At 37.1% G+C, this 14394-nt stretch overlaps 2 protein-coding genes and 2 long non-coding RNA genes across 6 annotated transcripts; 2 read left to right on the plus strand and 2 right to left on the minus strand.

The window, feature by feature from the left end:
• Positions 1–2007: 2007 nt before the first annotated feature.
• On the minus strand, positions 2008–2563 carry LOC119998022. The gene has a single exon (XM_038845280.1). It carries the CDS (start codon positions 2403–2405, stop codon positions 2025–2027), a length of 381 nt encoding a protein of 126 aa, XP_038701208.1. The 5' UTR covers positions 2406–2563; the 3' UTR covers positions 2008–2024.
• Positions 2564–3367: 804 nt separating this feature from the next.
• LOC119998038 lies at positions 3368–8156 on the plus strand. Of its 3 annotated transcripts, none has more exons than XR_005468175.1 (6): positions 3368–3725; positions 3934–4094; positions 4759–4848; positions 4943–5015; positions 7547–7632; positions 8019–8156. It is a non-coding gene; the product is annotated as an uncharacterized LOC119998038 (long non-coding RNA). The 3 variants fall into 3 exon arrangements; XR_005468181.1 differs by having other exon boundaries at positions 7547–7653; positions 8019–8151; XR_005468169.1 differs by lacking the exons at positions 7547–7632; positions 8019–8156 and adding an exon at positions 6943–7150.
• Positions 4138–8959, minus strand: LOC119998008 (potassium channel KAT1-like). Its single transcript, XM_038845279.1, has 11 exons — positions 8744–8959; positions 8450–8665; positions 8176–8331; positions 8017–8074; positions 7597–7914; positions 6969–7208; positions 6189–6287; positions 6058–6090; positions 5805–5990; positions 4983–5697; positions 4138–4752 (listed from the first exon to the last, which is right to left on the minus strand). Exons 1-11 carry the CDS (start codon positions 8920–8922, stop codon positions 4610–4612), a joined length of 2343 nt encoding a protein of 780 aa, XP_038701207.1. The 5' UTR covers positions 8923–8959; the 3' UTR covers positions 4138–4609.
• On the plus strand, positions 8939–10791 carry LOC119998060. The gene is made up of 2 exons (XR_005468185.1): positions 8939–10203; positions 10310–10791. It is a non-coding gene; the product is annotated as an uncharacterized LOC119998060 (long non-coding RNA).
• Positions 10792–14394: the final 3603 nt, after the last annotated feature.

Raw genomic sequence — 14394 nt, forward strand, 5'->3', positions numbered from 1 at the left:
AAAAAAAAATCATGGGTGTTGTCAAAAGACAACCAGAGAAAATTTCACCTATGTATAAAATTTGTACAACCACACATTCAAATTTTCTCTCACAAAGAAACTCAAGCAAAACCCAAGAATACAACCGCACATAGCCATTTGTTTCTCTACCAAAACACTCGTGAAACACACTACTATTTATAGAAGAACAAAAACTTTGAGTTGAATTCTACATAGCAGTACTCCCTCCACAAGATATATGTTTCTTGTTACAAATATGATAGAATCATGTTCCTAACTAGAGACCAGTTTGAAAAACGAGCTTCATCAAAACAAGGACTCTTTGTAGCACAAAAAACTCGTCCATGAACTGCAACTTTCCATCAACTGTCTGGACGGATACTCGAACTGCCCGGACAGTTACACCTCCGTCCGAGTTTGCGTCTGCTCATCCAACCATCCGAACGGATTCATCTGTGCCAGATTCCTTCCGTCTTTTAACACCCAATTTTTGATTAAACAAAAACAACACAAGTCATCCCTGGATCTTGTCTTAGACATGATAGATGCTCCTGATGATCAAGATTCTACCAAAATTAAAATTAAACTTTAAGACTACATACGTTATGGGATTGAGCCAAGATTTTTTCCTCGCAAGTGTTATTGTTGTTGTGTGGTTATTATTGGCCTGAAGAGCGGTTAGCTAGTCACTGGAAATCCAATTAAATCGAATAGGAAATTAAAGAGGTGACATAACCACAATCAAAAGTACTGATAATGCGTGATTGCCTTCTTCACCTACTACATTGGATCTTCAACGAGCTGTCTTGCATGCGTTGACATATATTGTGTGTTGCGCTACATGACAAAACATTATTTACATTAAAATTAATATTAAGTCATACGTATCACCAATCCACTTGGCAAAACCAGGTGATATACATACATACATACATATATATATACACATACATATACATATATATGTGTGTGTATAGGAAAGCTAAAACGTGTCACATGTATTACTAATTATTGCAGATCTTAATACATAAAAATTTTAGTTGTTTTAATAACCGAGAACGATACCATATGAGTTTATCGATATGAAATATTCACACATAAAAATTTTTTACCTGACAATATGATAAGTTGGACAAAACTCATTGTTAGTTAGCTTGACCGAAGGGTATTTACATATATATTTTAATGTCAAGACAACAAACGTCTGTTTAGTCATATTTGTCGATGTACTAATAATAAATAAATGCATGGAGTAGTGTAACTGAGATTTGCTTGTGTAGAAAGTCAAACTGAAGGTCGGCACTCCAAAAACAATCTCTGCTGTCAAATCTTACGCATGTAACATAAATTTTTATTGCTATTGCTATCAACATTTTTCAACTCTGTTTAGTATGATCAGTCAAAATTCAATCACTTACGTCACAGCTTGTCTTTTTTGTTAAAAGATAAATACATATGATAAATTACTCAATAAATTAGATAATTGGGAGCCATAGGTATTCGGCCATCATAAAAATGGAATAGAATCAAGAGGACTAAAAAAAAAATAAAAAATTGAAAAAATACAAACACAAAGACGGCTAACACGGTACACTCCCGTATGACATTGTATTGGACCGAACATTATCGAATGACTACTGAGTGATGCCATACTCTACTAGTCTACGACGAATAACAAAGATTGAACAAAAAAACCAACACACGCATTTTTTCTATTAATATGACAGAATACGTATTGCAGTAATACTATCTATGTTCTTGAAAATACCAAACAAGGCAACAAGTTCTATTAAGCTCTTATTCTTCATTATTACAGAATGTACAAAATTGTGTTTCCACGGAAATTAAAACCCAGATCATTATTGGCCTTAACAAGACAAAAAAAAAAAACGTAATTAAGAAACTAAAGTGAATCGCCAAGAAGATTCTTTCAAAGAAAGTACACAAGAACTGAAGCCAAGAAGTACTAAACCATCTCGATGATGATGATCATCATCATCGTCGTCTTCTTCTTCTTCTTCTGTTTAGGGTTTATTGTTATTAGCGGTCGAGAGATCGCAGAAGGTGAAATCAGAGTTGTGTTTCTGATTGTGACACGGAGTACCAGAACCTGAAGGAGGGACAAAACCCTTCGGAAGCATAGCAGAGACACCACTACTGGTTTTGAATTCCTTCATCATTTTCTTGTTCTTCAACCTCCTCTTCCTTCTCTTGTTCACTTCTTGCTTGTCCAAGAAGAACGGTTTCGTCTTCTTCATGTACAATACTCGGTAATGCGATGCCTCTTTGGGGTCATCAATCTTGGGTTGGATTGATTCATGGTTCAAAACAGAGGACGACTTGACCAGCAAGAAAAGAAAGCAGAGTAGGAAACAGAATAACTTCAAGATTCGATTCAAACCCATCAAAGTTTTCCCTATTGGGTGTGTAGTTTCACTGATTTCACTTGTATTTGCGAAAGAAATTGAGCAGGTAAGAGACTAAGAACACTGAGAAACAGAGGAAGTGATTAAGGCCGAATATGTTTTGTTTATGAGAATTAAAAAACAGGGTATGTGCTTGTTTGTCTATTTATAGACTTGACAGAGAGTGGAGGGACGTCCTGCCCCTGATATGTGGGGAGAGTAACAAACAAATGCAAGATTACAAATCGTTTATTATATATATATATGGATTAAGTATTTACCTAACCTCCAAAGAGTATATACATCAAATGACATCAATCTCTACCCTTAATAGTCAATAGGCGCCAACAATCCATGTCAATGACATCAACATTTGGCTGCTTTTCTCTGTTTTACCTTACGAATGTTTTGTACTCCATTAATGTTCTACTTGTTGACTTGAGAAAGTGAGATCTTGTCGAGATGCAGAGATAACCACTCGGAAATAGCTTAATTAGTTGTTTCTTTGGATTTAAGGCATACAATGTCCGAAATCAGGAGTTCGAACCAACTAGATAGGATATATGCTTGTGGAATCTTAGTTCTATGGGCTTATCCCACTTCTGAGCCTTTCTTGTATGGACTTCAGCCCAATCTTATCTGTCGTCAATCAGTATGGTGACCCGAGATTTACTCCCACTCTATTCTCCGGAAGATATGTTGAGCTGGATAGTTTCTCCATTAAAAAAATAGAGATGCTAATGGTACGCCCTCTTGGGTTACCCACAACGGTTTTGAATTGGACTAGCTTACGGCCCATGAAGGCCCTTGCTAATAGCGGTAGGCCCATAAATTCGTAGTTGGCCTGTTGGGTTTACAAATAATAACAATTTTCCAGGAGACCCCTCCGCATTTTTAAAAATATTTATTTTTACCCCAAGAAAACTCGTCACATCATTGGACAGTGGACACACTGGCTAGTGGCTACAACGGTCATGTACGGACCGTAAAGGTGCCTAGAAGTGGTGAATGGAGAACGAGAGAAAGCTGTTGCTCAATGTGGAAATTCGAAGCGTCTTTGTCCCATTCGCGGGAGCGAATCGATTTCCCTGCCCAATCAAAGTTTTCTCGCCCTAGGCTTCTCAATTTCTCCTCCAATTACCGATCTACTTCTCAATACTTTCGCGCCAGTTTCCGAGTCTCTGGCCCGAGCTGAGCAGATCATGTGCGGATGGAAAACCCTAGCTGATCGTCCAATCGAGCATGTCGAAATCGCTTCCTTATTCAATGCGAGATGTAAGCTATGATAACGCCAAGTTCCGCCAGCGATACTTATTTGAGGTATCTAGGCTATATTGTGGATCTTGGGTTGCATGTTCAATGACTGATTTCCGAATTTCGGTTGTTTCTAGTGCTAGTTTTTCTGGTTGACGGACGTCGATTCATACTTTTGTTTGGCTTTTGTTGATCTGGGGTCTTGAATTGTCAATATGATGGTTCGAACTCCGTGTTGACGTACGGGAACTTCAGTGTCATTCTTTGTCTGCAGGGTGAATTGCTGCAGCTTCTTAATGTGCACTGGTTTTCTGTGCCTTTCAAGGCGGATTGAATGTTTATTCGTTGTTACTGGTGTTCTTTTCGAATTCTCCGTTTCTTATATCAGTGAAGCTGTGCATCCAAAGTCCATAGCATAGAGTTGCCTGCTGAAAGGTAATTCCCGTGGTTCTATTGGATGGTATATATCTCGAATATTACACAATTAAATACATAAGATCTATGGGTTTTAGCATTCAAATCGAGAGTAGTTTCAGGATGTTTATAATGTTAGTGAACCAAAGTCGTAGCACAAACTTGAAGTATTAGAAATTTGGCGTTTGTCATGTATTCGTAGAGGCTAATAAGAGAAGGATATTACCTACCAACAAAGATTTTGATGTTACGCAGTTAGTTGAAGGTTTTCTTCGATCATCTGTGTTTGGCTGCAAAGAAATTTATTTATTTTTATTGATTTTCCCCTGATGATCCTGATTCTGCTTTCATTTTGTCGCTTTATTTTTAGGACTCTTGAATCATCAAGCTCCATTAACTATATTGGTTTGGAGGTCCATAACTCCATATTGGTCGGCGGATGTAATCAATTCAATTATTTGTTAGAGATTGCCATACATTGCCTAGCCGTTATGAGCATCACTATATGTCATCATATCATAAACTTTCAGTGGTTGTTATGTCACATTGCAATCATTATCTTCAGTGTCATTTTCTAGGAGAAACAAATGATCTCCATCTCGAATGACGTGAATATCATCTATTTCTGCATTTTCAGAATTGACGACTTTTCTAAACTTGTAGCCTCCAAAATTTTCACCTGCAGAATCACAAAGTTGCAAGGGTTATACTTGGATAAAGCATTATGAATTGAAGATACTTCAAATCCAATGATTGGCTGATCCCCTGTTTAAAGGTCTCATCTTTCTCCAGTATGTTACTATGTATGTCTATTTGCATTTATCTGCTTATCTATTTTTGACTAACCTATGGTTATTCTCAATATTCAGGTAAACTGTTAAGTGCCTTTCTGAGATCAAAAGAACTTACCGGCGATTTTAAGCAGCTCTTCTAATGAATCAGGTAGAAGTATTAGCTTTCCCTGTTTATATGCTGTTGCTCCTCTTTTTTCATACTTTGCGTGGATGGTGATTCTCTTCTTGGACTCATTGATTTCTTTGTCACCAAGACAACAAGAAATGCTTGCACCAGAGTTCGTGGCTACTTTATTTGAGTGAAAAGAGTTGGGGCCATCATTTCTTCCTTGTTTCCTTTGACCATTCTTCGTTTTGTCCTCCGTTTCCAACTCAAAATCTATTTTGTGTTCCTTCATCATCCTTCTATTTTCATAAATTAGTAAGAGCTCGTATATGCTTTTGTGACCTTGACTTTCAGCCAGAGCTTTTGGGGTCCATCCTCTAGCATCGGTTTTGTTTACATTTGCCCCTCCATCTAGCAGAATCTTGACCATTTCAATATGACCATTTTGCACGGCAGCATGAAGTGCTGTCTGACCATCCGCAGCAGTTTCATTTACATCCAGCAGGGATGCAGTAAAGTTTTGACCTTTGCCTGCTGCATACTTTTCTTTAGCCTTCTGTCCACGGACAACTTCCTGTGAGAATGATCCTTGATGTGAATAGTCTTGACTTCTTGCTGAATAATAGCATCCTCCCATCAGTCCTTCATCAAACCATTCCCCAAGGTTCATTCCTGGATTCCTGTTTAGGTTTTCAAAGCTTTTGCTTTCTAGCCCTTCCAGTTTCTGTAGTGAGTAGGCTAAAATATTAGCTCTTGTGCATAACTTGTTGCAAAATAATGACAAAAATAGTATGTTATGGATCTGAAAAGCTTTCTAACATGATATACTACCATGAAGAGATTGTTCATTATGACACGCCCATCTTCCATATTTGTCTGTATGGTGTTCGTTAGTGAACTCCTGTTCAGCCGTAGTATTTGGGAGATCTCAGTAGTTCTGGCGGTGAATGGCTGGGGTTTCTGATATAGAACTCCAACCTCTCCAAACAAGTCTTCCGCAGTTGCCTTTCTAATAACCTGTTGAGCACAGAAGGATGTGATTTGTATATAGAAATAACAAATTGTTTCAAGTTATTTTACATACCTTTTCACATCCATCAATATAGGCTATCAGATCCTGCGACCAAAAACCAGCCCCAGTCAAAATTAAAGGCCAAAGAAAGCCCTTGCAAAAAACTTATTATGATTTCTGAGATTAGACGAACTGCCACTAACCACTGCTCCTGAAACCAGTATATAAAGGTCTGTCGGAGCTTCATTCTGGAGAATCACATCTTCCTTCGGGGGAAAATACTCGGCCTCCATTTCTGAAACCTTTTATAGAGCAGTAAATTGCATTAGCTTTATTCTGAGATTAGATTATAATACAACTATAGTACAACTCTTAATATTTCATATTCCCAAGAATTTATGACTCTCAAAAGTTCATAATGGTTTGTGGAATTAAGTTTGTCCTGTGATTTATCAGTAAGAACTATTTATGTCTTATTTCATAAAGTTATAGGAAAGTCGTCGTTTTCAGGAATGATTAGAACATTTCTTTTCTTCCTTTTTTTTTCAAATACATCATGTTCCATATGTAGTAATATACAAAATCAGTTTTTATTTGATACGTAGATATACACATGTATATAATGCTTTTTAATGTCACCTTTCCATTGCTTGATATTACTTTATAGAATCACAACATATAAAGTCATTAAGACAAGTCTTATTTGTGAGAATCAATAAAGCAAATGGAAAAAAAAAAAGCGGGGGTGGGGATGGAAATTTTTTGATTCGGTTAGTTTTTATGAGCTTATACTAAAAAAAAAGAAAAAAATCACTGGTGGAAGCAGATATAATAAATAAATTATTAGAATGTCACTGATTCTTTTGTTCCCTATATTTGAAGTAAATTAAAATCTGTGTTCATAAAAAAAGAGGGAAAGAAAAGCTACTGACATAAAAATTAAAATGTGATGCGCAGGTTGACTGTGTTCTCTAAAGGCTTACCAACTGGAAAAGGCAGTCATGAGAAACTCCTTGGAAAAGATAGACTTTTTGAACAATAGGGTAGAAAAGATGATGTGCAATGCTTGAGCGAATTGCTTTAGGCAGACCAGTCAATGTATCTTGCTGTTTCAATCCTTCTGTTTTGAACTTCAGACATAAATGTGACAACATTTGATCCTGGATGCGCTGAGGCAACTGGTTTCTTGTTGCAAATTCTGTAGCTGCTCTCACTGTATCCCTCTATAGCAGCAAAACAAGTCTTAGTTCTTAAACTAGAAAAGGCATCCTTTCTTGAATGAAATAAAAATTTCACGTCAAGGGACTGGATTGAAAGCTATTAATGATGCTCATATTAACTCCTGAATATGAAGATGGTTGGCAAACACTCTGGATACAATTTGGTCTTGCTGGAAGTTTCTTAATTAAGCTGCTCAATTGAGGGTTAGAATAACTTAAATAAACAAACATGTTTTGGGTTTAAGTGAGGTCTTATCAATTCCGCTGTTTATTCACCATTGTTTTCCCCCACTATTTTTGTGCATCTTGGGTCAAGTTCGTTGATGGCATTCACTTTGCAGGTGAAAATCATAGCAGAATAGCAAAAGATATTAATGAAAGAGAGACGTACAAAATTTCTGGTCCGGCTCGTCCAGTGAACTACAAGGTTAGTCATGTTGCCAATGAGGTAAGCCGTCAATCCTAAATTGAACAGCATGTAAAAGATGTCAAAGAGCATCTCCCTGGTATTCTCTGCATGCAAATCACCATATCCTGTAGTTGTTAGTGTTGTAATAGACCAGTATAGTGCGGTCACATATCTGTCCCAAAGACTCTCTCTTTTGAAATTTGGGTTAACTGCACCAATCCAGGTTTTTGCTGGATCAGGGTATCTATCTGCAATAAAATAGTTGAAACATCCGGCGCAGTGTACCGCGAACAATGTTACCTGAATGAACCAGAGAGAAGGGCGATCCAATCTACAAATTAGTATATCGAACTATTTTATTTGTTTTGACAAGGAAATTAATTGAGTTTTATGTTCTCTTACAGATATGAGCTTTGTGCAGCGTAACCAAAAATAGTTAAATCTGATGTCCTTCTCAAGTCTGAAGAAGTAAAGGAAAGCAGCTAGTGAGTAAGGTGATTCTTCCATCAAAAGAAATAATTTTGATGAAAACTGAAGACAGGTTTGAAATGCTTGATGAACCTCGCAAACAGTGAACTGACTCGTCTCAGACGCCATAGTCTGAGCATGTTGAGCAATCTGAAACCAAGTTCGCTGCTGTTATCTGTGAACAAAAAGCTCATAGACTGAAATGGAGCGGTCGAACAGACATCGAAAATGAACCAGGTAGATATGTACCTGTAAGTCGAATGCAATGATACGAATAAAGTTCAGAGCTTATCATATTTACTAGCATCATAATGACTATTGCTTTAACTGAAATGTGTGATAAAAATGTTGCATAGTCCTCAGTCACCTGATTGCAATTTTCTTTGGATCGTCAACTAGAAGATAAGTGTGGCTGTCGAGGTATGCAACGAAGAAAGTGAGAATGATGTCGATAGCAAAAAAGCCATTGACAATGTTGTCAACAATGAAGAGTACATCTTTCTTGTAAGTCAGGAAGGCAAACTCAAATGGACAGATCCACGCAGAGTAGATTACTAGAACAATCAGCCACATCTCCCAAGCCCTGAAATGAGATGGGGAATGAGTACCAGTTATAATATCTTCAAAAACTATTTGAGCAAATCAAGGCAATGACAATCACCTGTAACGGGGATTGAAAGGTGAAATGATACGTCTTCGAAGCCTGGTTTCTTGGTTTATTCTAGCTCCTAGTGATGGAAGGAGATCTTCAGACAGGAAGCTACTATGGGTTACAGTTTCCATTTGGAATTCATCAATACAGAACCGTTGGAAGAAGTTTTTGGTACAGGAAAACGACATCTTGGGTGTTTGAATTCTGGAAGGCTACAGTAGAGGCAGTTAAAACTTTGACAAGGTGAAGTCCTCGGCAAAGGTTGTTATATAGTGAAACTTGTTACTGTTGACACGGGTTTAAAGGTTCTCCTTTTTACCACCTTTCCTGTTTGTAAAATTGCTAGTGACATCTTGGAGAGGATTCTGCTGAAATTTGATGCAAGTCAGTGCATCATTTAGAATGGAAATGAAATTACCGAAAAAGGGGATTGGGAATATGCCTCCATATCTTGTTTGAACAAGAAAGGTAAATTAGGCACGGAAAACAGAAGGAAAGGACAAAACTGCAAGTGGCAGACATGAATCTCTTCAGAAATGCAGCTGCAGCTACGAATTACAGAGGTAGTGAAAGGATGGTTATGACAATGGTGGTTGCTCAGTGGTGGTGGTGGTGGAAGTTCCATCAACGATAGATGTGGAGGAGTGAAGGGCTCTAGGGAATTGGAAGGACAGATTTGGAGTGAAAATATATTGGTGTGTTCATTTCAATTCCAGAACTGGACCAGACAGTCCAGACAGCAGTAGTTGATTTGAGAAGTTCTCAGTTTGTGGATGCCACGTGGACCAATATGGAAGCTATGATGAGAGGTATGACACTTCAGCCAAACCCCTCTCAACAACAACCATTTGATTGATTTATAGCACACATTCTCTCTGCTCCTCCTTAGCAAAAGCCTAGGTTGTTTGTATCTGCAAGGAAACCAGAACCATAGGGTGTGAAGTGGGATTCCCGCCATATATCCAATTCCCTCTTGTGTATGGATACGTGAATCTACCCAACCGACATTTTATTTTTATCCTTATTAGTTCCTGCCGACCTTCCTCTCATTTGTTGAACAAAACAGCAAATTATTTCCGGAGACACGTTAAAGCTGGATTTGAATGGTGAGGTTGAGTATTTTGACTGGATTATGGAACGATGCTTTCGTTTGTCGAAAATGATAAAGATGTCCGCTATTGTTATCTGAGTAGCTGAGTTGGACGGACAATATCCAACTGAATTTGTGAGCTCCACGCACATAAAATGCTGCTGGGAACCCTATCATTAATGTTATAGTTTGTGAGCTGTTTGTCTAAGGGATTGAATAAATGAAGGGAACCCATGAAGGTCATAATCAAAGCTGTTGTTGAGGTGGGGGGACGTGTGTGTGATGGAAGTTGTCATTTGTATGTACATGTGAAAATAATAAGATCCAGGACCAAAATGAGGTCCCCATGCACGCGCAGATGCTGATGGAGTCAGAGCAGGTAATCTATTCACGGAAACCCTGAAATCTCAAGAGTTTTGCTATTTAGGTAGTGTGATTTAGACTGCTACTTAGTGCATCTTTAATTGAAATTATTATTACTCCAGATATATATATTCCAGCTTATCTGAAACCTGTAGGCTGTAGAGTTTCTGAAGAAAGAGCATAGAAGATGAGTCATATTATCAATGAGTCTCAAATGGAAATGGAACAGGTCAGCTGCTTCGGATTAAAAGAGAAAAGACAGGTAACAGGTGGGTCTGGTGCGAGAGTAAAGAAAAAGGTGGTGGTCGTCTGTGGCTCTGTTCGTAGGTGAATAATATCCCTCTCTACTGGTTTGCCTCTCGAGTCTGTCGTTGGCCTTTGCCTTTCACATTAAAGTTTTTGCCTTTCTGGAATAATCAAAAAAATTTGTTGATTATTATTATTATTATTTGTAAAGAAGAGTTTACTCGTAAGACTCGTGAGAGATCCAACACTTTGGGAGCCTTCAATGACGTGGTGGACCATGCAAATCTCTTTCTTTCTCTCTGAGAGCATTAGTTAACGCGTCTGCTTATGAACCAAAAAGCCTCATCTTGGGTCGTGAAAGTCGTGATTAAAAAGGCTTTGTTTTTTGAGAAGGGATAAAAAGGCATCTTATAAGCTCCTTTTATATTTTCTTCAATGTTTTTTTTTTAAGTTTATTATGTGGAGGGAGGTCTATCTATTAATCAATTAGGACGATCTTGTTAAGAATCATAATCTCACATCGGTTTGGTTGGAAAAACCAACCGAGCGTGGTTTATAAACTCAAGTTCATCCCTTAACAAATAATTAGACATTTTTTATAACTAAAGAATTTATGAGTTCTAGTAGTGAGAAATGTGAGAAAATAATAATATTTTTCAAATAAATACGTGCTGATCTTAGGAGGGTCTAAAGCGCACAACTGGATTGAAATGTCAGTGAACCGGATAAATTCGTGCAGGTTCAAAGTTTATAATACCTTAGTTGGATTAAAATACCAGGGTAAGAAAACCCGATTTCTGCATCCACAAATGATTTATCATAAATAATAGGAAAATTACAGTTTGGGTATCAAAATCAAAGTGGTCCTTGTTGAATGAATGACCCTTCATTCATGAGGAACACAATTCATTGAGGGACTTGTTTGGATAGTAGCTACTGAACTCACTACTCCACCATCTTATTCCTTCCGAATTTAGGTCCCTGTACAGCGACTGATCATCAAGATTTCCACACACAAAAAAACTGGAACTTATAATAATATATACTTTTAAGTTCCATCACGAATTAAATACTAACAACCTAAAAGGTGATGCTTAATTTGATTCGGTTTTAATTAACATATGTTGCAAACACGTTGAGTACTAGACACTTTATGACAGAAACATGGGTTTTTCTTTTTTTATTTTTCCATTTTAAGGTTAGTCTCCCTGCAAGAACTTCCATAAAATATATGGACGCACCTATATATGTCTCTCTCTTTTTATAAAGGGTTTAAACCCTAACACTTTAATCCATAGAAGCAAACATTACACCTAGTGTCATGTTAGCGACCTAAGAATTTACAAATACTAGCAGAAGAATCACAAAACCGAAGAACAAACACGGAGATGTACCCGATTAATATTGTCCTGGCTAAACCCAGACAGACTAAACAAAAATAGAAAGCAAAACAACTTATATGGATTAGATCGAGATTTTTGACTTTCCCTTCATCAAGAAAGACCATCTCCACCAGATTTAGGAGCCTCATCACTTTGTACCAAATATGTGTCGCTGAAACACACCAACAGAATTGATTTTGTGAATAATTCACGACAGTTGGATGAGAAGAATAAGATTTTATCTCCATAAGAGACGGTGTGATGAAGAAACCTTGTGTATTCCTTATATATTTATCAGAACATAGATTGTAGACTAGATTTATGAACCAACAACAAATCAACAAAACTAAAAAGAAATACCATAAAAAAGTGTATGAAATACGTTATCATTATTGATTATATTTTATTTTATTTTGGTTCGATCAAATCGTATACGTTTAAGACCTAAGAATATAATTTCCACTATATATAAGGAATATTATGGAAAGGAAACACTACTTATACAGTTTTATGCGAACTTATCGAAATGATACAACTGCCGCACGCATGCTCAAATAACTAGCGACTCTAATAGAGCCAACCATATCTGGATTTCCCCAAACTTTGCATCATTAAGCATATGATTTTTTTAATATATTTGTTGATAAATATGAATAATATTATACAAAACATGCATGGACCCATAATATATATATATATATATATATATATATATATATATATATATATAGAGAGAGAGAGAGAGAGAGAGAGAGAGAATTTCCAGAGAATCCATGATCAGACAATTTCTTTCCTAAATTTTATCATCGTCGCTAATGGATTTTGACTATTCTCTATATGCTTGTCCTTTACATGCATGCATCATAAATGTTCATGCATCATAAAAAAATGTTCTCTTTATGTGTATTTCTACACGTGCAATTCACATGATGGGTGTGAGATGGCCCTCTTTTTGTGTATGGTGGGATTCATGGTCACTAGCTTTGGGTGCTCATTGAGTTAACTCAATGAGCCTACATATTAACTTCATAATTAGAAAATAAAGAAGAAAACGATGGAATTCATAGTCACTATTTTTGAATGTGCACCGAATAAACCAATCAAACTTACACAATAGTTTACAAACCACGCATACTGAGCATAATTAATATATATTAGGGGTGGCAAGAAACGGGCTCCAGCCTCCGGATTAGTTTCGAGTCAGACAACATCACATGTTTACAAAATATTTACATGTTCGGACCTAACTTAGATTGGATTTCGGACATAATTAATTGACCATACCCTAATTGGTTTAAATCCGGACAAGTAAATCTGATAATAACTTAATCTGGGTTAGGATCTGGACACTTAAACCAAACAAGATTTATGTGTTTGAACCTGGTTTTAAACCAGACAAAAATTGTGTTTGGTCCCGGGATTTCGAACATATAATTTATGTTCAAACTTGGTATAATCCGAGTCAAACAAATTCAATCGTTCGGACCAAACAAAGTTTTGCCAACCAGGCTTTATATCAGTTGGGATGAGTGACATTGTCATTTGGGGAAAAAGTGGGGTTGTAGTTATTTTTTTGTAATCAGCTGTAATTACAGCCCCAAATCCCTAAAAATATTTTTTTTTTTGTGTTATTAGGATTTAGGAGTTTAGTGTATAGGGTTTAGAATTTGAGATTTAGGGTTTGGTATTTAGGATTTAATGCTTACAAGTATTTTTTTTTCCCAAAATCATCTACATTCTAACATTATGATGATGCAAAATACTAAACAATAAGGTCATGATGGCCATGATGACCTACACATGTAGAGATTTCCTAGTTTAAAATGACGGCCATGATGGCCTACACATGTGGACATTTCCTAGTCTAAAATGACGGCTTAATGTGGACATTTCCTAGTCTAAAATGACGGCTTAATGTGGACATTTCCTAGTCTAAAATGACGGCCATGATGGCCTACACATGTAGACATTTTCTAGTCTAAAATGACGGCCATGATGGCCTACACATATGGACATTTCCTAGTCTAAAATGACGGCTTAATGTGGACAAATCAATGTCATGACAAACATATCTTCAGTCAACTTTGTGTGTCCCGATTATTCTCCTTGACATCCTGAATATCTGCTCTAACATCCTTGACATCTGTTTTAACACTCCCCCTCAAGTGGGAATAAATGTTGATGATTCCCAACTTGTTAATCAAGACCAAGAATTGTGAAATCCCTACTGATTTGGTAAAAATATCTGCCGGCTGTTTCAAAGTTGGAACATGGAAAGTTTTGATCAATCCAGCTTGAATCTTCTCTCTCACAAGGTGGCAGTCAATTTCTATGTGTTTGGTTCGCTCGTGGAACACAGGGTTTGATGCAATGTGTAGGGCTGCTTGGTTGTCACAATGCAGCCTAGCTGGTTGTGAATGTTTAATACCAAGGTCATGTAAAATGTATCGTACCCAAGTTATCTCACAGCATGCTGATGCCATCGAGCGATATTCCGCTTCTGCGCTTGATCGTGAAACCGTGTGTTGTTTCTTGGTTTTCCAAGAGATTAGTGAATGTCCAAGGAAGACACAATATCC

This window comes from Tripterygium wilfordii, chromosome 1 (assembly GCF_013401445.1).
Source record: "Tripterygium wilfordii isolate XIE 37 chromosome 1, ASM1340144v1, whole genome shotgun sequence".
Taxonomy (NCBI): domain Eukaryota; kingdom Viridiplantae; phylum Streptophyta; class Magnoliopsida; order Celastrales; family Celastraceae; genus Tripterygium; species Tripterygium wilfordii.